General features: G+C 45.8%; 1 protein-coding gene across 4 annotated transcripts in view; it reads right to left on the reverse strand.

The window, feature by feature from the left end:
- Map3k20 (mitogen-activated protein kinase kinase kinase 20) overlaps positions 1-22,008 on the reverse strand; it is a 155,095-nt gene that overhangs the window by 33,045 nt on the left and 100,042 nt on the right. For 3 of the 4 annotated variants that reach the window (XM_075984891.1, XM_075984890.1, XM_075984892.1), the window contains exons 10-12: positions 20,276-20,382; positions 11,879-12,014; positions 288-332 (exon numbers count right to left, since the gene is read on the reverse strand). In XM_075984891.1, coding sequence (XP_075841006.1) covers positions 288-332; positions 11,879-12,014; positions 20,276-20,382 — 288 coding nt within the window. Of the gene's footprint in view, positions 1-287; positions 333-3,047; positions 8,285-11,878; positions 12,015-20,275; positions 20,383-22,008 lie in introns of those variants that run through there. The other variant, XM_075984893.1, reaches the window with a different exon arrangement.

The raw sequence follows: 22,008 nt of genomic DNA on the forward strand, positions 1-22,008 counted from the left end.
TATAGTATAGCTTTTATAGCTTTTATCTTGCTATTGGTATTACTATATTCTGGAGTATTTTCACAGCCAGTTAGGAAGATGGAACTCTCATAATACCTGAAGAGCTAGTTGCTTTTGCTATTGAGTCCCTATTTTCAACCACTACTAAATTATCTGTTTATGTAAAAGAGAAGCTTGTTAATTTCTGCTCGTTAGCTCCAGCTCTCCCTAACTGCACTTCCGAACATGTGGACAATTCTGCCCGCTTCCTGTCTAGGTCTGATGGGGCATTAGCAGAAGCAGCTTACCACGTCGTCTTCGTCCCATGCACTGATCTCAAAGGAAGGCAGCAGCTGCGTGGGAGATACGAAGGACATGAAAAAGGGAAGTGACATTACCCTCACCTTCTGGTGTGTCCTCTCACCTCAGCTCTTCTGCTGCTCTGGCTTCCTCTGGCTCGGCTGAGAGGAAGACACTTTCCCTCAACCTTCTGGGGAAGTTTTCAGTGTCCAAGGACGCTGAGCCCAGCAGCCAGTTTGTAAATCTGTTCCTGGCAACAATGCATGCTACCTTATGAGCTGCTTTAAGGGGGACTTGGTAGAGTCTTCTTTGGCACGGGCCTTGAGATCAAGGCCTTTCTGACATTCACCAGCCGTCAGAGAAGCCTTGGAATTCTCGACCAGCAGTAGGATAATAGGAAAATTTACCACCGGAAATTCCAAAACAACCATAAGTAACCAGGTGACTTGTTTTGCCTATTCTCACAGGGATTCCTGGGGCTTAAGCATCTCCCTTGCATGGAGGAGGCAGAACATGTGAGGTTGGAACTGTCCTAAGGTATCTGGGTTCCGAGTTGCTCCAAAACAGACTGACACATCTCCCTGTCGGGGACACGTGTGGAATGGGGATTTGCAGAGCCCGTCATCAGTGTGTTCCATGGTTATGGGCTAAACAGCACATCCTTTCATAACTTGAAAAGGCCTGTATCCCGTGGGCTAGAGTGTGGTGTAGCCAGTAGCTTCAAGTAACTTGACTTGTCAAGATGTGTATTCATGATTCATGACTCATGATTCACGAAAGAATATGCCAAAGTATCACTGGGCCTCTGTTACAGACGGTCTTTCTTTGTGAGCAGAGACGGAAAAGGGATTAGACCGGGGGAGGTGTGATCTAAACACTTTGTACACATGGGTGGAATTCTCAAAGGACAGCAAGAAAAAGGTAAGAAACTTGAATGCAGTTGCTTCTACTGCTAGTGCGACAGTCTGACGGTGGCTAAATTAATCTTCCCAACTTAGAGATATTTATTGCAAAACCGCAAGCTCAGACTGCTAGGAAAGGCATGATCCCTATAAAGAATTTTACTAGACCCGAGTGGAACATCTGTGGATTATATTCAGGAGAGGCCACTTTTATCATTGTTCTTTTAGTTACTAATGCATAATGTTTGGTACATTTGCATATTTGTATGTGTGTGGGTACTTGCACGTGTGTACCCTTGGAATTCTTGACCTTGGTGCGTCTTTCCTCAGGTCCTACTCTCTGACCTGGAGCTCATCAATTAGGCTGGGCCGCCTGGACAGTGAGCGCCAGAGACCTATCTGCCTGTCTGCCCCATATATATCCCTGACTGGGATATGAGGTCATGTCACAATAGCTGGCTCTTTATTTATATGCTGGGACTTGAACTCAGGTCCTCAGACATGTAGAGCAGGCATTCTGCCAACCCAGTTCTCTCTCTGGCCCCACCTGTGTAATCTTTCTCATGCTATTTTAGAGAATGAAACGGTAGCGTGAAGGACATATGTATTCAGATTATTTGGTAGTCTGCTCTGTGTGGATAGGCATACAAAGACCGATGTCCCACAGCATATAACGGGGGAACGGAAGGCAAGTGGCTTGGGCTGAGGATTGCAGGCCCTGGGGAAAGAGAAGGCAAGGAAGAACAACTGGGTAGATACTGGCTATGGGGCTGCCATGGGTGTGGCATGCTCACTTAACTGGAACACAGGATGCAGTGAGTTTGTGTTGGAGTAAAAAGAGAAGGAAGCCAATTCTGGGTGTGGCAGAGCAGGTTTTATTATTTTGAACCCCACTGTTGAAACATGCGTGGATGTGCAGACTCTACATACCACATCTAGATTGCAAGGCTATAAAGCGTGTGTTGAAGTCAGCCACGTTCCCTACATACTCCACTACTCGTGTGCGTCCTTCCTCTGAAACACACGCTCTATGAAGGAGTCACCCAGCATGCTCTCCCACTTGAACCGTGTGGATGAGTGGATCTCAACCAAAGAAAACACATGACAGGTTTTACCTCTCCGTGGGGCTACATGCCATCCCTCCTGCCCACCGCGGATATTGGTGTGAAGGAAGAGACATTGAGATACTACCACAGAAGGATTGTCCTGCCTTAAGGCTCGTCTCTACAGGATGTGTGTCAGTGCCTGTGTGACTGTGATGTGGGGTGTGTGGGGTGTTTCGACTTTTATATAATTTCCAAATGTGCTAACAAGACTAAGGAATAACTATTTCTTGATAAAGACTGTAAACAAAACAGCCGACATCTTCAATTTTAGTGCGCAAAGGACAGCGAAGTGCTCGCCTCTCCAGGGCTGGATCGTCAGCGTCATGGCGCAGGAAGACCCGAGCCTTGCCTGCCGCGCCTTCCAGCAGGAGTCAACAGAGGCTTGCAAAGATCAGTGAGAGGAGGGCTGGGACCAGGCGCCACGGCAAGACGGTTTGAATTTGGCAAGACAGGGGCTAAGAGTTAACGATCTCCAGCCATACAGAAGGCTCGCGTCTCCTTCATGTTCCCTGTGCCTTGTTAACATAGCGCATCTGCCGGGGATGAGTTCTAAGCCTCTCTCTTTTCTTTGGGGATAAAAAAAAAATCCCTCACGACTGCCCCATCACTTTAGTAATTCATTATTTATTCTCCATCAGACTTGAGAAGAGAGAAGCTAGCACTCACGCTTGTGTGCGTGTGCGTGATACTGATTTCCTCAAAGGATGTTGGGAATCCAGTCTAACAAAGATCTTATGTACACAGCGACACAGCACAGGGGTTTACTGTCAAAACGTTTATTGCAAAATGGAGTCTTAGAACAAAGGAAAGCAGAGAAAAGTTCACATCAGAACGAAATGTATGACACCAACTTGGATTTCTGAACACATTGTGGACTCGGTATTGGAATATCAAATTCCAACTATGAAGCCGGCAACTACACAGTCTGACCACACAGGATCGCAGTTTAATCTCCCATACAGACATTATACATGGCATTTGGCATAAGACTTGCTCAGAATAACATTGCAGTAGAGCGAAGGGGGGGAAGATTGTTATGGAAACACAGCGGTGATGCCGCCTATTAAAAGCTCACACTCAAAAAGGGTAGAAACGTTTTCTATAGCAGTTCCCTAGAGTGCAAAAGCAGTGTGTCATGTCGGAATTAAGAGTATTCGCACACGCTGTAAACCAGTTGCCTAGTGCCTGAACTCTAGTTTGAAATAGCTAACCACATGCCAGAAAGTTTCTCACACAAGCAACACAGTGCCCACAAAGCTGGGGTCCAAGAAGACAGGGCCTGTACCGATTTCCTGATAGACATTCATCTTTCAATCACAGAATGCCGCCAGGCTACCCTACGTCCAGCAGGGTGGAGCCTCTTGCGGCAGTGCAGAAGTCTACCCAGGAAAGCGGCCTTTCTCGAAAGCAGCAGACGGTGCCTGATTATAGAAAGAATTAGGCTCTACTGTGTGTCTGTGGTGTAGCGGGACTCGACGAGTTTCACAAGGCTGCCCCTGTCTAGTGTGGCAAAATCGTTTTCAAAGTATCCGTATTTAACTCACTAGGTTTTAAAACTGTCTTTCATCTTAACACGCTAATGAAAAACTCAAGTTATATACATACACAGTAACTTGAAGGGAAATGGGTCTGAGTCTCTGCTAAGCCCCTCCCTTCCTCTAGGCCCTTTGATTTTAATGGGGATCAGGTGTGAATACCTCAGCTGGTGTTTAAAGTCTAACGAATTCATTGCATTTTGTTTTTAAAGTTACGGGTTGAAAAAAACAAAACAAAACAAAAAACAAACCCAAAACAGTCCTCAGTATTTTCAGAGCATCAAAAGCAGTGTGCCCTGTACCTTCAACCGTATCCCACTGGCGATTCATGAAACAATAAAAATGTGCTTTAAAAAAAAAAAGATGAGAAAAAATTCCCTTGAAATGACTGTGCAGATTGACAGCGTCTCCACCCGGGCTGTACCATGGTGGAGTCACCTTAATGGGCCAGCACCCCTCCCGCAGGTGGGTGCAGTCATTTCAGAGCGTTCCTGCCAGCAACTGGAAATCATTTCCACAACCAGGGTTCTGAGAAAAAGCTATAACTTCCTAAAATGCAGGAGGTGTTGTTAGCGTTCTGAAAAGGCTGCGGTAATTTTGTCTGGGGGAAAAGTAGAGCTGGACTCGCAGACATGTGAGGGACTGGACAGTGCTGTGGGGATTTCAGATGGGAATCTTTGCAAGGTGGGGCTGTCCCTGGCAAGCTGGATGCCACCAGGCTAGGCAGTACTCTGGACGGTCAAGGTGACATTACCTCCCCGCTAGGAACTTCTGCAGGGATCCTCAGATTCTACCTGCTCAGCTTTACGAGTAAAGAAAGCTAACTGGTGGTGTATTCAGCCGTCAGGCTGACAGTTGTTAAGACATGCTAGGGTTCTAATTCTCATTCTGAGCCTTGACGTTGTTTTGGGATTTAACTTCTAAATTGTGTTTCTTTGTAAGTCAGGTCTTTGGAATGAAATCTAACACTGATCGTTTGTCCTTTCAAAAACTGTTCCAAGCACTGAGCTAGCGCCACGTCTGCATTATTAGAAATTCTGCACGTGGCTAATAGACATTTCTTTATAAAATTAATTGAATCTAAAGCTTTCTAGTAAATTTTACAGATGGTGTGAGACCCCTAAAGGATCCTGTTTATATGAGCCAGATTTCAGGTATGCTTGAGCAATTTCCCCCCACACCCCAAACGGGGTTTCTCTGTGTAGCCCTGGCTGTCCTGGAACTCACTCTGTAGACCAGGCTGGTCTTGAACTCACAGAGATCCTCCTGCCTCTGCCTCTTGAGTGCTGGGATTAAAGGCGTGCACCACCACGCCTGGCATGTTGGAGCAGACGTCAAATAGCCAATGGTGTATTATACGGCTCCAGACAGAAGCGTTGGAAGCTCTTCACCAAGGCTGGTTCTGCCCTGCCCCAAGTCCTCCATGACTGAGTACTGAGCTGTGAGCATAGCTGCAACATTGGTGGAGAAGAAGCAGCAGTTAAGAAATGGCAGACATATGCCTGGTAATGGTAAACCTAACTGCGGCTAGAACCCAGTACCTTCCCCTCAGTGACACTACCTGGCTGGCTTTTCATGCACTAATTTTTTTTATATAGAATATGGATTTAGGTATTAATTTAGGAAAACAACATTATTTCGATGGCGTTTGTATGTTCTAAACCAACTCTTGATTAGCGGGTGGTGAGGTGTATGTGTGTTCTTCCTTCTAGGGGAGAACTCATTCCTCATAGAGATCCCTTCACCTTCGGGTCTGCAAATGGTACCCATCAGCCAGGCCTTTACTGACCATGCTTTGAAGGCCTCTCCCACCAGCCTCCTCTTCCTTCAGCCTTGCTTCAATCTCTAGCACGCACTTGAAACCACAGCATTCTGTGACGCACGCTTTCCTGACAGCGCACTCCTGCTCACTAGCACACATACTCCACGAGTGCAAATGCTGTCATCTAGCTATTCTCGAGAACTCGGCAGACCTGTTGGTCAAAAGCCTGTATTTTTTCCTGGGCAGATGTGTAAGAGGCTTTAAGACCCTGCATCTGCTGCCACTGTCTCCTTCAAGTACTTGCAGCATGCTGGGGAAGCAGGAATTGCTAGGCATCCCTTCTGCTCCCCCTAAGTTGTTCTGTTTGAGTGGCCTGGCTACCAGTCTAGAGTACGTATGTGCGGAGGATTACAGCAGGACGGGCCCGAGGGGAGCCATCTCAGGCAGACTGTACCCGTACTGCCCGTAAACACCCAGTACAGGTGGACCTGGCCACGGCGCACAGGTTCCCAGAGCAACCGAATTAAATCTGTTTGCACACTTTACATCCTAAGAACTGCTCTCTCTATTTCTCCTGGAAGCTCTCTACTTTTAGCTTCATACTTCTGAGCAAGCCTCACTTGCAATCGATGGTTTGGTAACCCAGAAGGTTACTGAACCCACTTGTTTCTCAGTGTCCCTTTCACTTGGCAGTTAACTGTCGCCGGTGCGATGTGGCACCTGCCGTGGCCTGGCGCTATGCTACAGGGTCACACACCTACTTCTGATCCTCTTCCTGTCATGACCATGACTGCCCAGCAGACAGACACCTAGAACGCTGCACTGGTTACTTCTCCCCCGACGAAGCTGTAATGTACGCTTCTCATTTTGGGTGGTACTTTTCCATTCTCCCGGAGGATTAGAAGCACATCCCATCTCAGATTCCCAAAGACTTAGTAGGCGAACATCCTCATAAACATTAGTAGGTGGCTTCTAATCCTTTCTTGGGACAGAGTCTTGCTGTGCAGCTCAAGCAGGCTGTTACTAAACTCACTGTCCCTTGGCCTCAGCCTCCAAGTGCCAGGATGTGGACACACCCACCTGATGTTGGTGCTTCTAAACAAAGAGGCCCACCACAACTGCTTCATTTTCATTGTCTAGTGAATGACACTAGTTCTGAGTTAGGCTGATAAAGAGTTTAGTTTTGTTTTGCCTTTGATCTGGTTGTAATTTTTATAGGAGTTTATAGCTTAAATAGGTTTTGAGAGATAAGCTTGTCTATTGAGAGTGTCTCTAGGTAGCCTGGCCTTCATGATAAGTAGCACCTGAATTTATTCCTCAAACCAACATCACAGAGCACAGGGAAAAGGAAAGAAAGAGGTGGGGGCGACGCTGTGTCAGAATGCACTTGTGTCTAAGAAGGATAATTTGTCTTTCCTATTTATAGTGTTCATTTTTCCTACACATAGATTAAAATCTAGGATTATTATTATGTACCTCTGGAAAACAAAAAACAGAGTGTCTTTGTTGGATGTTCAGAGCAAGAGTGTGCTCAGCCTGTTCGTGCCTAGACAGGTCCCTGTGGGACCATGTGCTTCTGTGCAAAGGACAAGCTAAGCCTAGGGTGACGGTGTGTTCATATTAGGATGTTTCCAGCCAGCATGGGGGATGCAAGCTTGCGCTGTCTGCTGCTTGCTTCAAATCAGAGTGTTTCCCCTTCAAATGTCACTAGAGAACACCATTCGGGTTTTACTTGGAGGAGCTGTGTACTATTTGGTTTGAAAATTCTTGGCATTTAGGTATTTCTGAAGAAGCATTTTTAAAAAATAATCTTTTATCTCAGCCTTTTTTGTGTAACTGGGTTTTACAGTCATCAATCACTTCTGCCATTACAGTGTATTGTACAAGGAGGAAACCTCAGTATGCTGGGGAAGAAACAAGCGTCAGAGTGGAGTCAGGAGTAGAACTTGTCCCAACCCACCGAGTGAAGGAAATACGATATTGTCAAATACAAACTACACAGTATGCACTTTAAAGAGGAAAGGCCCAAAGGTCGTTAGCTTAAGAACGTGATATGTATATAACTACAAATTTCTATAACCAGGCACCACACTCGCTGATAAATATGCTTTTAGCTTAATTTCCCTGCCTCGTTTTTCTGGATGCAAAAGCAAAGTCACCCCATGAGGAAACTGCCCTCCGTGAGCTTGGCCTAAGATGCAGTGCTTGGTGCTCGCCTCCCTATACTGCTTTTTGCACAGACTGAGATAATACATTTCTTCTGTTTGTTAAAAAAAAAAAAACAACCATTTTCGATTTTATTGCTTTCTGCCGTCATTCACTATTATTCTCCATGTCATTCTCTTCCTCACCACCACCATCATCATCATCATCGTCATCACCTTCTGACAAGTCAAAATCACTGAACCCCAAGGCCATGTTGACTTTCTTCCCCCTCCTCTTAGATGTGGTTTTGGATGAATTCTGCTTGGCTTGCATGTTTATCTGCATCCCAGAATGCAGCACAGCTCCTGCTTTGTTCATTGAGAAGACATCCCCAAAGCCCATGAGCATCATGGCCTGCAGACTTGGCTTCATGCCATGGCCCTCCCCGTTACTTGTTGCTGTGATCTGGCATGACACCTCTGCACTGTTTGACTCCTCTGTCTTAGATTCAAAGTAAGACTCCTCAGACATTCTTGCAGCAAGAGGCAAGAGAAGCTATCAAAGGGGAAGAAAGGACAGAAGTGAAAAGAGAAATTAGTACCAGTTTAAATCAGGAGACAGATACCACAACATCAGTTGGTACTATGCAGGAGGTGAAAGCAGGTCCGGCGCCAGTATATTGGCCATAATTTACAAATGACAGCGGAAATCATAACTGAAAGATGGCAAAGCACCAACCGTGAGCCAAATTCCAAATGGACAGGTAGGGATCAGCTTTAAGTCCTTGCTTCGCTTAAAACAAAAAAGGTTTTAGGATGGTCTCTTTATAATTATTCCCAGTTTCACCTCCGTACAGAAACATTTGGTTAACCACTCAATTTTTTTTTTAAAAAAAAGAAGAAACGAAGCAGAGATTAAATCTCAAGTTAAAAAAAAAAATCCAGAAACCCTGTCCCAAGAAAGAGCTCAGAGGAAGGGCAGAAGCAGCTAGTCTGTGTGTCTGGCTGGGGACCTCACGGGCTGGTGCCCCAGCACACTCTGAAGGTCACTATTCTCGCTCCCTTCCGTTCATCACTCGACTCCAGCTAGATCTGACACTGTGTAGTTCATTCAGGTTCTTCTATAGCCCACCTGGGAACAAATTCTAGAGCCCGTCTAACCTTTAAGTCTGGGGAAACTGGGTGAGCATGCTTAGGATCCCCGAGACTGCTCCTTGCTGTCTCCACTGCTCACGGCAGCTTTGTCTATGTGTTCTTTCTCATGTTGTCGTGGGGGCGACAAGTATTTATCTTCTTCCTTGTGTAATTCAACAGCCAGCCTAATCTCTAATGTCTGGTTCTATTTCTTTTACAGTAAAACTGTCAGGATATAAAAATTATGTTTTTAGCTGGGCAGTGGTGGCACACACCTTTAATCCCAGCACTTGGGAGGCAGAGGCAGGTGGATCTCTGTGAGTTCAAGTCCAGCCTGGTCTACAAAGTGAGTTCCAGTACAGTCAAGACTGTTACACAGAGAAATACTGGCTGAAAAAAGTTTTTTAAAATAATGTTTTTATATCTCCTTTTGAGAACTAAGCAAATACGGTACGTACTCTGCACATGACATCACATGCATGAACTTGGGGAAATGCACGGGCAGTGAAATTCCCGGATGAGCTTCACATTCTGACTGTGAAGGCACCAAATATTTAGTGCCATTTTCTTTTTAATTTTAAGAACTTAAAACCCTTATGTATTATTGCTGCAGGCATGCGAATGCCTCAGGTGCATGTGTGGAGGTCAGAGGACACGTTTGGGAGTCAGGTCTCTCCTACCCTGTGGTCTCCAGGGACTCCACTCGGCTTGCCCTGGCAAGCACGTGTAGCCGCAGAGCCATCTCCATGGCCTAGTTTTCTAGTTTGAGTTCCTGTTGAGCTGTTTTCAAAAACCAGCTCATTCTATTAGAGAATTTTGGCACTGCAGGCTCTGTATCAAGGGCATGGGGTCCAGCCAGTCTCAGGTCCTTCCTCGTGGGGCAGGGCCTCACTCCCTATGGCCATCCTTCCCGCATTCTCAAATTGGCTTTCAGCTGATAGAAACTCTAAGGAACTCTTTGCTGTTCATTTGTTTTATTATCGCTGAGGTCTCGTCTCATGTAATGTTAGCCTTGAAGGCGCTCCATAAATATTTCTCAAAAAAGACTTTATCTCTAAGACAGCAAACTGCAACAATAATTAAAAATCAGCATCACCCTAGTTATGCACAGAGAACGCATCGTTCCAAGCCTCTTTTATGTGTCAGCTTTAGGAAGGAAACCGTATCCCTGAAATCAATGTGATAGTATTTTTGTGCAGTGGTGCAAATGTTCGGCTGTTGTATTTCAGAAGAAGCTACATATATATATATATATAAAAGCCCAGTCTTGCCACTTTTAAAAAAGATGTCTCTTGTTCTCAGCAGTCAAGTTTAAAGCCAACTAGAAACTGAAGTGAGGATAAAAGGAGGCAGCTGCTCATCAAATACCTGAGCATAAACTCCTTCCCCTTAGAAATACCGGCTCTAGGCAAAGGAGACGTTGAAAGCAAGTATTATAAACAAAGAAAACTTGGGCCTCGTAGGGAAAAGGGAGGGAGCCACGCGGAGACATGCACCATGCTGTCCCTTGTTAGCTGGTGGCCTGCAAAGCACTTTCTTTAAACGAAGTTTTCTGGAGCTTAAAAAACGCAAGATACAACCTACTAAGCACCCGTGGCGTTTTATTCTTTAATCCACAACGGTGTTACCAGCAGCAATAATGTGTGTGAGGCAGCCCATAATTTCTTAGCAAAACTGATGCCAATAAAGCCAAGGCGAGGTTCTAAAGCGCACTCTAATAGGCGGTTGAAAGTTTCCTGACAATACTGCGTTTAGATGGAGTCAAGCCATGCAGCGCTTTACAGTTAAGGTTTCAGTGCACTTAAAAAGCAAAACAAAAGAGCCCTCAGCCTTCGGATGGGCGCTAGGGACAGGCTGCATTCTCGCTCCTTCTCCTACCTGCCCTGGGTGCACCAACTCATTCTGAAGTCCACAGGACTCACTCACAAGAGTGAGGTACCTTTTTAGTATCCTGTGACAGTCTTACGCACAGCAATGCAGTTCTGACCTTGGCATTCCTGGGATTACCAAGGGTATTTTTGAAAAGGGGTAAATCTGTCATATTTAGATGCATTCTCTTTTTTTAAGGGGGGGGGTTAGAGGGCTTCTCCATAGGAATTGGAGATAGAAACAATTTCTCTTATTCTTTAGACATGGGATGGCATCTTGCAATATATCACAGGCTGTTCAATGGAGGTTAAGACTTGTCTAGATACGAAAGGTCTTTGAGGAACACAAAGTGACGGGCGCTGAACTTTTTCCTCGATAAATTTGTCAATCACTTTATTTTAATCTCTCATTCCTTGTGATTTGAAGTGGATAAAAACTGCCCACTTGAAAATTCTGGAAAGACCAATCGTAAGCTTTTCTTGCTTTCTGAAAATCTTACTTAAAATCTAGAAGAATGATGAAACGCGATCTCAAATTTAACGGACAGCTTAAACTCGAGGTTAGAAGATAAAGAGCCAGGGCTCCTCTGGGCTTAGGAGAGAGTAAGAGTCTTTCTAAAGGTAAAGCAAGCAGGCTTCCTGTACCAAGAGAAGCCTTTGCCCCATTTTATGCCGCTCATAATCATAGCACTAAATTAATAAGGAATATTAATGCTCGTCATTACTGTCAGCGGCAGGCCGGCTGGATCTTAGAAAGCAAATGTGGCTAAGTTCTGACACACCCAGACATTCCTGGCCGCCCTGCCATTCCAGTTATCCATTGCTAAACAGCAGCATTCTAACAGCGTGCTAAGACCCTAACGGATGGCCCAACAACACCGCAGATTGTACTCTAGTAACTTCAATGTACAAATGCTCCGAGAGAATACCAGTTCTTAAGGAAAGATCCAGAAGGAGGGATTCCCCTCTTAAATAGGTTTTTCCTTTAAATATGTGGTGTTTTGGTGTTTTATACACTTTACGACCAGAGCAGGCCTTCAATTCTCAGGAGCAGGGCAGGGAAGAGCTAGAGGTGGGGGGATTAGGCATGCTGCCATGCTCAGCCAGGCTTGCGCGTGCTGCAGGGGGCCACTAGGTGGCGTACTCACCGGGGTGTTGGACTGCTCGGTCAGCTTCTGTTCCCACATCTTCAAGCGTCTCTCTCGTTCTTTGAGCTCCTGCTCTTTAAAGCTGAGGTCTCGCTCTAGTTTCTTCAGCCTCTCCAGGGTGGCCTCAATCTCGCACCTGCAGAGAAGTAACTCAGTGAGTCTCCGCTGCTGGTGGGCTGGGGACACTCAGTGGGCCTATCGGAGTGCTAACCAGATGAAAAGCTAAGGTGTGGGCTTGGAAATTTGGCCAGGAACCAACCAGAGAAGCAGGACTCTTTAGCCTTCAAAATCAACAGGCAGTTTCTAGTTGGGAAAAAAACAAAAACTCAAAGCATTTCAACAAAGCATTGAAGAGAGATCGGGAACTACGTAGCCCAAGCCAGGAGCTGGCATTGTGGGCTGGTCATTTAGTACCTGCTTGTTGTTTATGAAGCTTTACAACTCACAAGGCACCGTCTCAAGGTCTCTCATCTTCTACAACAGCCCCAAGAAGTGGGTACCAATCTGTGGACCGGATGGGTGAGTTACTGGGCTAGCATTCTTGCCCATGATGGGGCTCAGCAAGGCTGCTTAACCTTGCAGTTTCTTTGGCAATGGTTATAAGATGCCAGGGTTCTAAGGTGCCTCATCCTGAGAAGACCTGGGCCTGCTTGTTGAAAACAATGAAACATGGATGCCTACGGCTCTATCCTAGAGCAAGTGCATGAATTGCTGGCTGGGCAAGACTTGACTTCTTCCACTATTTAACAAGCACAGGTAGGGTTTTTTTCTATTTTTCTTTTATTGAAAATGGACATTTCTCCAGCTGGGCAGTGGTGGTTCACACCTTTAATCCTGGCACTCCAGAGACAGAGGCAGGAGAATCTCCTTGAATTTGAGGTCAACCTGGTCTACAGAACTAATTCCAGGACAGCCAGTGCTACCAGAGAGAAACCCTGACTTGAAAAATAAAACAAAAAGTCATTTTTTTCCTACAATATTCTCTGATTATGGTTTCCCCTCCCCAACACCTCTGAGATTCCTCTTGCCCATCCAAATCCAAACTCTTTCTGTCTCTCCTTAGAAAACAACCAGGAATCGAAATAATAAGTATAAAAATAGAATAAGATAAACAAAAACACACAAACTAGAATAGGACAAAACAAACAGAAGAAAAAAGGCCAAAGAAAAAGCACAAGAAACATATACAGATGCGGACATACAAGTTTGTACACATAGGAATCCCAAGCAAATAAGTTTTATAATCTAGCAAGCATGAGTTACTTCAGTCCAGAAAAATTCTGCATTTCTTTTAGACTCTATGATCTTAAAGAAAGTTCCTTCCCTCAGGTCTGGGCCACTCAGGACACTGTGCCCAGTAACAGAAACTGAAACTGGTAAGAGGCTTCAGCAGGAACGTTTCCTCCTTCAGGGCTGTCACAATGTGAATGTCTAAATTTATGCCCTGAGAACTGGAAGTTCTCTCCCTTGGGTTTCTGAAGAGCTTGCACACAAGCCATGAGCCAAAGGAATGATAGAAGGGCCGGGGCGGGGCGGTGGTGCAGAGAAGCCTGCAAAGGAAGCCAGGAAGCCTGAAGGACACACCTCTGGTGTCCTGAGAGGACTCTCCCGTAGGCTGCTGAGACAACGCCGCTCTACACACTACATTGTCACGGCGAGACCTTGGGTGTGGAAAGGCAGGGCCCCTAGAGCTTAGCTAAGCAAAACCTGCCCTGCATTTCCAGGGAAAGTCAGAAGAAGTGGACACGTTACTCCACTCCTTAGGCATGAAAAGTGAGTCGCTCAGCTCACGGGGAAGCCTGGAGGAGGGTCTGCATTGGAACCAAACTGTTCTTTCCCTGCCTGTAGGGAAAGTCCTTCACTGGGGCCATGTGACAAAGCACGGAGGGACACTGAGGTCACAGTGCAGTTCCAGAACAGCCACGAGAGCAGAATCTTTCAGAATTATGACTTTACCGTAAAATCCAATATTTCTGAAAGACGTCTCAACTGGGAGGATAACCTTCTGCAGTGCTGCAGGCCCGGCTTCCTGGTACTGCGCCCTCTTGAATGCCAGGAGAGTGGCCCACGCCCATGGGCATGAGAAGCCATCACCCCCTCGTGGTGTCCTTTGTTCTGAACGGGCGCATCACTGCCGTGGATGTGTTGATATACAACCCTTCCACCTCTAAAACCTGTCGGTAAAAACCGATTCTCTAACACCAAACCCAGCCAAGGTTGATTTCAGCTAGTATCAATTTTCCCTTCCCAGGAAATGAACTGCAATTATTCTCCTCTAGTTAGACAGATTTACTGGGAAATCGTGGGTCAGTCTGAAAAACTACCCATATGGCTTGTAGATTACACGGTGAGAAGTATATTCGAGTTGTGCTAAGGAACACGTAATGGGTCCTAATACGCACATGGCAAAGATTACAGTTTTGATCTCTGCTTTTTGTTCACAAAAGGCATATTACACCAAACAGTACTTTGGCCACCACGGAAAAACAACCAATAAAGTGTTTTGCTAACAGGCAAAACCCGAATTCTCCATTCCAACCCCTCGGTTCATTCATGTATATTACTGCAGCTTGTAGAGTCATATGAGGTGAACAACCGGAAGCAGGAGAGTCGGGACGCAGGCTCTGCTCCGACTGCTTGGACGTCAAGGGGAGGGACAGCCAAGGAACTGATGAGCTGAATCTGACGCTCACTCTTTCCTTACACAGTTTGAGTGGCCTTTAGTAAGCTAGTTTTACAGAGGATTTTTAGAATCATTTAATTTTCTAAATTGGGCGTTTTGTCTGCCTGCATGGAGAGAAAGTTCGATCAGGAGGCCATCATCCGCGTGTATCCCAGCATGCCTGGACTTACACTTCTCTGTGGCTCCCATTTGCTGAAAATCTTTGGACCCTGACGAACGTTAGGGCAAAGAAAGCAGTAGCATAAATGTCCTCTCTTTTGACCGCCGGGTGATCTGAGACCCTACAGTATTTCTTTTTGGCATGCGGCACGCTGGAGGACAGCTTTTTGACTCGATTGATAACCTAAGATGATCACACCCTGCAATTTGCTTCTGAGCTAAAAAGAAACCAGGTGAAAAGAACCCTGCGTGTTAAAGGGCAGCGGGCGTGACCGACGGCCGCAGTCCAGTGTCACGGCGCATGCGCCTCATTCCGGCTTCACTGGGGTACAGTATAAGTTCAGGTGAGTTACCCAGGCTGTTGAGGCCTCAGGGAGATGTTAGCTCCTGGGATCTGATTAGGGCTGTTATGGAGATTAAGAAAGATAACCCAGATGAAGTGTGGGCATCTGGGGGAGCATGACAAACAATGACTCTTATCAGTGTTACAGCCATCATCCCCCGGGCTTTAACCCATTGCCAAGTTCGGTTACCTGAGGTCCAGGCTCTGCTGCCTCCAACTATTGACGACTCAGGTGAGGCTCACACGCTCTGTCAGCTCCTGAGAGGCCCCTGAGGAAGCCCCTCGAAAAATGGAGCCCTCTTACTGATCAGGGCCCCCTCCCCCCATTCTTACTACCCATTCTCTTAATTTCCCACCTTCAAGTGTGGGGTTTGTACGCCTGTGTTTGTTGTTGAGATGCAGTTCTGCTATATTACCCAAGCTGCGCATGAGCTTGTGATCCCCTCTCCCTGACTCTCTTGAGTAGGAAGGTCTCTAGGCATGGACTGCTCTAGCTGGCTTTCACCTTGAAGTAGTTTAAACATCACATTTATCATTCAATTAATCCAGGCTTAATGTAGAAGTATAAAAATAAAGGCAAATAAAAAACTACCATTACCCAGTGACTCACCCTCTCTCTGACACATTTTCTAATGTGCATACACACATTAGTATGCACTGGTTTTATTTTGAAAATTCTATCATTTTGAATAACTGAGATTATAGTCTCCATTTTATGCCCATTTCTCAGATCCACTGATCAGAGCTCATGGGCAGGGCTGCATCATTCTGGGGGCGGAGACACTGTTTTTCCAAAGCCATTCTTTTCTTACACAAAGTTCCGTCTCCAGCTTTGGCGTTCTGAACAGGGCTCTCTGAACAAGCACCCATACACTCTGCCAGAGCTTTCCCATTGGTTTGCCCTGCAATGACGTCATGACTATGGCAGAGCACTGGGCAAAGCCTTTGAACATTTTTAGGGTGTCTAACTGTACCACGCATGCATGCGAAAGTTTGAAACTCTGATAAATGAGCAGTTCTCCTTTATATTTACTTGTTTGCTGAGGTTGATTATTTTCACATGCCTATTTGCCACTTGACCTCTTTTTAAATTAGGTTAGGTTAGCATGCAAAGAATGAGTTTCATCACGGTATCTTCATCCATGAGTCACTGTACTTGTTCTTACCGCTCCCACCACCCGCTTCCTCCTCTGTGCTCCAAACTGCCCAGCTAGCGGCCACTTCTGCCCACTTGTCACAGGGACACTGTTGCCTTTTCTATTTCCCTCCTCCCTCAGAATCCTTCAGCCCTGCCGTGAACCTTTTTCTTTTCAATTCAGCAGCCCACACATATACAAATACAAAAATAGACATATAATTTTATCTTGCATATATGTGTGTGTGGTGTCGTGATTTACCATCTGTTCTTGTGAGCACACACAGGTGTGTGTATGTGTGTGCACATGTGTACGTGCGCGTGTGTATAAGCTGGAGGTTAATGTTAGGTATCTTCCTCAATCTCTCTCAGTTTAATTTTTCTTGCTAGGGTCTCTCATTGAACTTGAAACCCACAGACTTGCCTAGGCTGGCTGGCCAGTGTGTATCAGGGATCTGCCTGTCTCTGGCTGCCCAGCGGGGGGGGGGTTACAGACACATCCTACCGAGCCGCTTTACACACACACACACACACACACACACACACACCACCTGCATGCACTTGTACGTTCTGCCTATAGAGAAAACATGTGAATCAGTCAGTCTTTTTAACTTAACACAATGATTTCCAGTTCTATTCATTTTCCCTTATGGTTGCATGGAATTTCCTTTATCCACTCATCTGCTGGTGGGCACCAAGCAGGTAACGGTCCCTGGCTATGGTGTATAGTGCAGTGGATGTCCAAGTGTGTTAGTGCTGTGTTAGTCTGACCTTTGGGGGTTGTTGTGCTTAGAATAAGAATAATGCCCACAGCCAGGCAGTGGTGAGGCGTGCTTTTAATTCCAGCACTCATGAGGCAGAGGCAGGTATATCTCTGAGTTCAAGGCTAGCCTGGACAACAGAACAAGTTCCAGAACAGCAAGGGCTACACAGAGAAACCTTGTCTCAAAAAAACCAAAAGCCAAAAGAAAAAGAAAAGAAAAGAAAAGAAAAGAAAGAAAGAAAGAAAGAGAAAAAGAAAAAAAAAAGGCCCCCATAGGCTCCTATTTGAATGCATGCTTAGCCATCAGGGAGTGGCACTGTTTGAAAAGGATTAGGAGGTGTGGCCTCATTGGAGGAAGTGTATCACTAGGGATTGGTTTTGAGGCCTCAGTAGTCCAAGCCAGGAGCTGGCGTTACAGTCTGCTCTGAGCCTCCTGATGTGGGTGCTGGGAACTAACTGCGGTTCGGGAACGGTAAATGTTCGTAGCCCCTGAGCCATCTTTTCAGCAGCATGAATTTACTATTTTTAAATGAATTTTCAGTTCTATTTTATGTAATAAATACTATCATATATGACTCATTTACTCAAAGATTTTTTTGGAGTCCCCATAATTTTTTAAGAGTGAAATCGAGATGCGTGAGAGACGGCTCTCTGGGCAGGGGTATTTGCTGGACAAGCATGAGGACCGGACTTGGGATCCTGGCACACGCACACAAAGTTGGCGGTGGCCGTGTTTGTCTACAGCCCCAGTACTGTCTCTGCCGGCCAGAGACAGGAGGATGACTGGGACTTGCTGCCCACGGCTTAGCTCCAGTCAAGGGAAAGGAAAGAGTATGATAGGGTCACTCAACATCCTCCTCCTGTTTCTGTCCACTTGTGTGCACTTGTGCCCGCACACACCCATGCATACAATCCCACCATGCTCTCTCACACACAAACAGTGAACCAAACAGTCGAGAAGCTCTAGTCTACCACACAGTGGAAGAAAGTTATAGCGGCATGCCATTTCTCTTGCAAAATTATTCAGGATAGGTATTGGTTTTGGATTTAGGAAATTTCAATTCTTTTTTTTCAGGAAATTTACTAACTTTGCTTTGCTTTCTTTCTTGGCACACTTAAAGAAGCCTATCTCCGACACACTAACACTCACGGGCTTAAAATCCCGCTAATCCTTTGGATAACACATCAAATAGCATTTCCTCAGGGAACCCCTGCATTATACACCCAGATCGGAGGATCAGATTCCACTGCAAATGCTCTATTAGCCATGGCTTCTCTGTCCTATGGCTTACCACACACAATGCGGATGGTTATCAGTGTTCTTATGTCTAGCATTGTAACATGGATGCTTCTGAGGCTGCTACTGGAAAATGCCACTCATCTGGGGACATTGTCCACATGACTGCAGCCCAGCACCTAGGAAAGGAGCAGCCTCTCCTGCACCAGGAGAGGTTTCAGGAATGTGATTGTAAGCGCTGTGCCCAGGGTAGGAGAGCAGGGTTCCCCGTGTCACAAGCTCCACGCTCCCTGCCTGCCTACCTGCTTTCTTTCCCTGCTGCCTCGCTTCCTTCCTTCCCCATATGTTTCCCGAGCAATTGCTATTGGACAAGATGGAGACAGAAATACAGCCAACAGTTTGCCTTTTCAACCCTCCAGCGGCGAGGCACATGAACACAGTGATCTCAGAGCCCGGTGGCACTGACCGGTGGGTGGGTGTTGCTCCCTTGCAGGTGAGCTAGGTCAGCAGTTACCTAGACGGCTAATGGGAGCTGGGGGGAGGGGCAGGAGGAAGGTGCAGCCGAAACAGGGTGGCTATCAAAAGGAGACCGCATTGCAGAGGTTCTGAAAGAGAGAAATGTGCCTTTGTGGGGGGACCAAAAGCCCGAGGCTCGGGGCATGCTCAAGATAATGGGGTCTTTTGAAGGGCGAGCGTTTCCGTCTTTGTCTGAAAAGCAATGGAGCCCACATATGGAGTTTGAGGGGGAGTGATATGATTACATGTGCACTGACCTGTCACCATAGGAAACAATGTCTCACCGGGGTTTTGTTATTTTAGACCAGGAAAAAAAAAGCCCTCAGCTCTGGATTAGGGCTCGCTGCATTAATTTTGTATTGCCAAGAAAAATTCATGAAAGCGACTGGTATTAGGCACTTATTTCAAAGGAATGAAAATAAGTAAGGTCATTGTAAAATATCAATCAAACAGAAAGCCCAGGGTAATGTGTGCTGACTGACAGCAGTCAAGATCCAGAGGCTCGCCATGTGCACGCAGTACTGACTTAGCACCAGCAGGTGGCGTAGGGCATTGCGTTACCGCCAGAGATAGCAGAAGCAGGGATGAAGTTACTTCAGATCTCTGCTGAGTCAGGGGAGGAACGGCGTCCAGCTCCCAAACAGGCTATTTATATTCCCTGCGTCATTCGGTCTAGTCCAACTGTTTCATCTTGGATTTACTTTTTCCACTTACACAATACAAATCTCTCTTTACTGATTTGTTTAGCTAGGATTTATAACATCTAACGTGTTTTTTACAGGTTCCCCATTCCCTGCACTAGCAAATACAGTGCATGGTAAGGCTATCAAGATACATACCTATTTCTTTTTTTTTATTTATTTATTAAAGATTTCTGTCTCTTCCCCGCCACCGCCTCCCATTTCCCTCCCCTTCCCCCAATCAAGTCCCCCTCCCTCGTCAGCCCAAAGAGCAATCAGGGTTCCCTGCCCTGTGGGAAGTCCAAGGACCACCCACCTCCATCCAGGTCTAGTAAGGTGAGCATCCAAACTGCCTAGGCTCCCACAAAGCCAGTACGTGCAGTAGGATCAGAAACCCATTGCCATTGTTCTTGAGATCTCAGTATTCTCATTGTCCGCTATGTTCAGCGAGTCCGGTTTTCATCCCATGCTTTTTCAGACCCAGGCCAGCTGGCCTTGGTGAGTTCCCGATAGAACATCCCCATTGTCTCAGTGTGTGGGTGCACCCCTCAAGGTCCTGAGTTCCTTGCTCGTGCTCTCTTTTAATTTTTTTTTTTCTTTTTCTGGGCAGAGGCTAAAGCTTCCTAACACAGAACGTATACAGAGAAGGTTCTGGAAATGCCCTTTGCTTCAGAGTATGTGATTCGACACTCTTCCCAAACACTTAGATGCATGCTATTTAAGAAAACAAACACAGAGAAACTCTTACTTCCTTAAGCATGAAAGGTAAATCTTAGCCCGCGCCCAGCCCCGGTAGTGCTTAGAAATCAGGGCTGTTCATCAGCTACCGCTCTCATCACTGAAGCGTGGGCGGGGACTCGCGCCGCACCGGAGCTACCCACCTCCATTCGGCCTTGTTGTGCAGGAACGAGTTACACTGGTCGGGAAGGTTCGTATCGTTGGACATAGACTCCAGGATCGAAATGATTTGCTTGAACGATGGCCGTTTCTGAAGAAGAGAAAAAGGAACCACCGTGAGACTTAAAGGAAATGGGAGGAGGGAGCGGAGCCACAACCGAGGAAACCAAGGCCGGGCTCCTTCTTAGCGTTTACAGCCATCAGATCACACAGGTGTAGGGAGCCAAATTCTTCATCTGCGGTGAATTATCCAAAGGATAGATATTATTTTAACCATAGGGCATCAGGGTAATGAATACTCTTTTGTAGGTAAGAAGAGAGGGACCAAGTCCTTCTTTGAGAAATGACCAAGAACTCTGATTAAAAAAAAAAAAATCTTAAGTCACCAGAGACCTACCTATGTGGGAGAGATAGTAAAATCTTAACTGGATTATTTATTTTGAATGTTCTGCTATTTACTACGCAAATGTTTCCATCTTTTGCCTGTTTTTTTTTTTTTTTTTTTGTAAAATGTGTGTGGGCAGGCAGTATCTGCTTACTGACCTAATGGAACTAATAAAATTTCCCAAGTCAATTGGTCTGAAAAAAAAAAAACTTAACGCCATAATAACATCATGGTTCTGAGGGTTTATCCCACACTGAAGCCTGCTTTGGTTCAGGACGTTACCAGGCTGTAGACAGAACTGGAAAAGCACGCTCCACCTGTCTCTAACAAGCACTGTCTACGCTCACCTCTCTCCGCTCAAGCCAAGGCTGAGACAAAAGGTTAAAACAAAAATGGAGAAAGATAATAAAAGGATGATGCACATCCTCTCCTCATCGTGCCTCATAATTACACCATTTCAGAGCAAATTACAGCTACAGCAATTAAAACACGCATTTTAATTTAGGAGCACAAAAACAGGAAGGAACAGTGTTGAGGTGGCTTGCTCTCAGGACCTGGGTGCCTCTGACATTATTAAGAAAAGCACTTTCCCATAACTCAGGAATACAAAGCTAGGATATTTACTGATTTCTGCCTTGTTTGTTTTAGGGGAAGGCACACAGGTGTGTGCATCCACAATGCTGTGTGTGTGTGTGTGTGTGTGTGTGAAGAAATCATGCATAGTCAAATGTTACCGACGAACAAAGGAACGTGCTTTAAATAGGACGCAGGAAAAGGAGCCAATGTTCTTAAACTCTGTTCCTATCTTCATGTCTTCCACCATGTGTCAGGTTTTAAATGGAAAAAGAAAGAAGTGTAACTGCTTAAGAACTGATTATAAACACAGGCGACATAGGATTTTCATTTTGCAAGAAAAAAGTAGCAAGGGAAGCTAATGGTTCCTGTCTTTAAAGAAACAAACAGAACAGCATCACCAATCCTGGTCTCATGGATCCCGGGATAGCCTCCAACTCTGGGTCTGAGGATGACTCTGAACTCCTGATCTTTCTTCTACCTCCCAAATGCTGGGCTGTGTAACACACCTAGCTCATATAGTGCAGGGGGCTGAAACCAGGGCCTCGTGCATATGAGGCAAGCATTCTACCAACTGGGCTACATCCCCAGTCCACCTAATGAACCTTTAAAGACTTGGTTCCCCCTACATGTAAGTATTTTTGAAATAAAATTAAACACCTTCATATTCAGATCTCAAGCATCCCCTTAAAAAAGTCATTACTGGGATAAGGATTAACCTCCACTCACAGCCAGCTGCAGTGGGACATTCCCGTAGTC

Source organism: Microtus pennsylvanicus, chromosome 9 (assembly GCF_037038515.1).
Source record: "Microtus pennsylvanicus isolate mMicPen1 chromosome 9, mMicPen1.hap1, whole genome shotgun sequence".
Lineage (NCBI taxonomy): Eukaryota > Metazoa > Chordata > Mammalia > Rodentia > Cricetidae > Microtus > Microtus pennsylvanicus.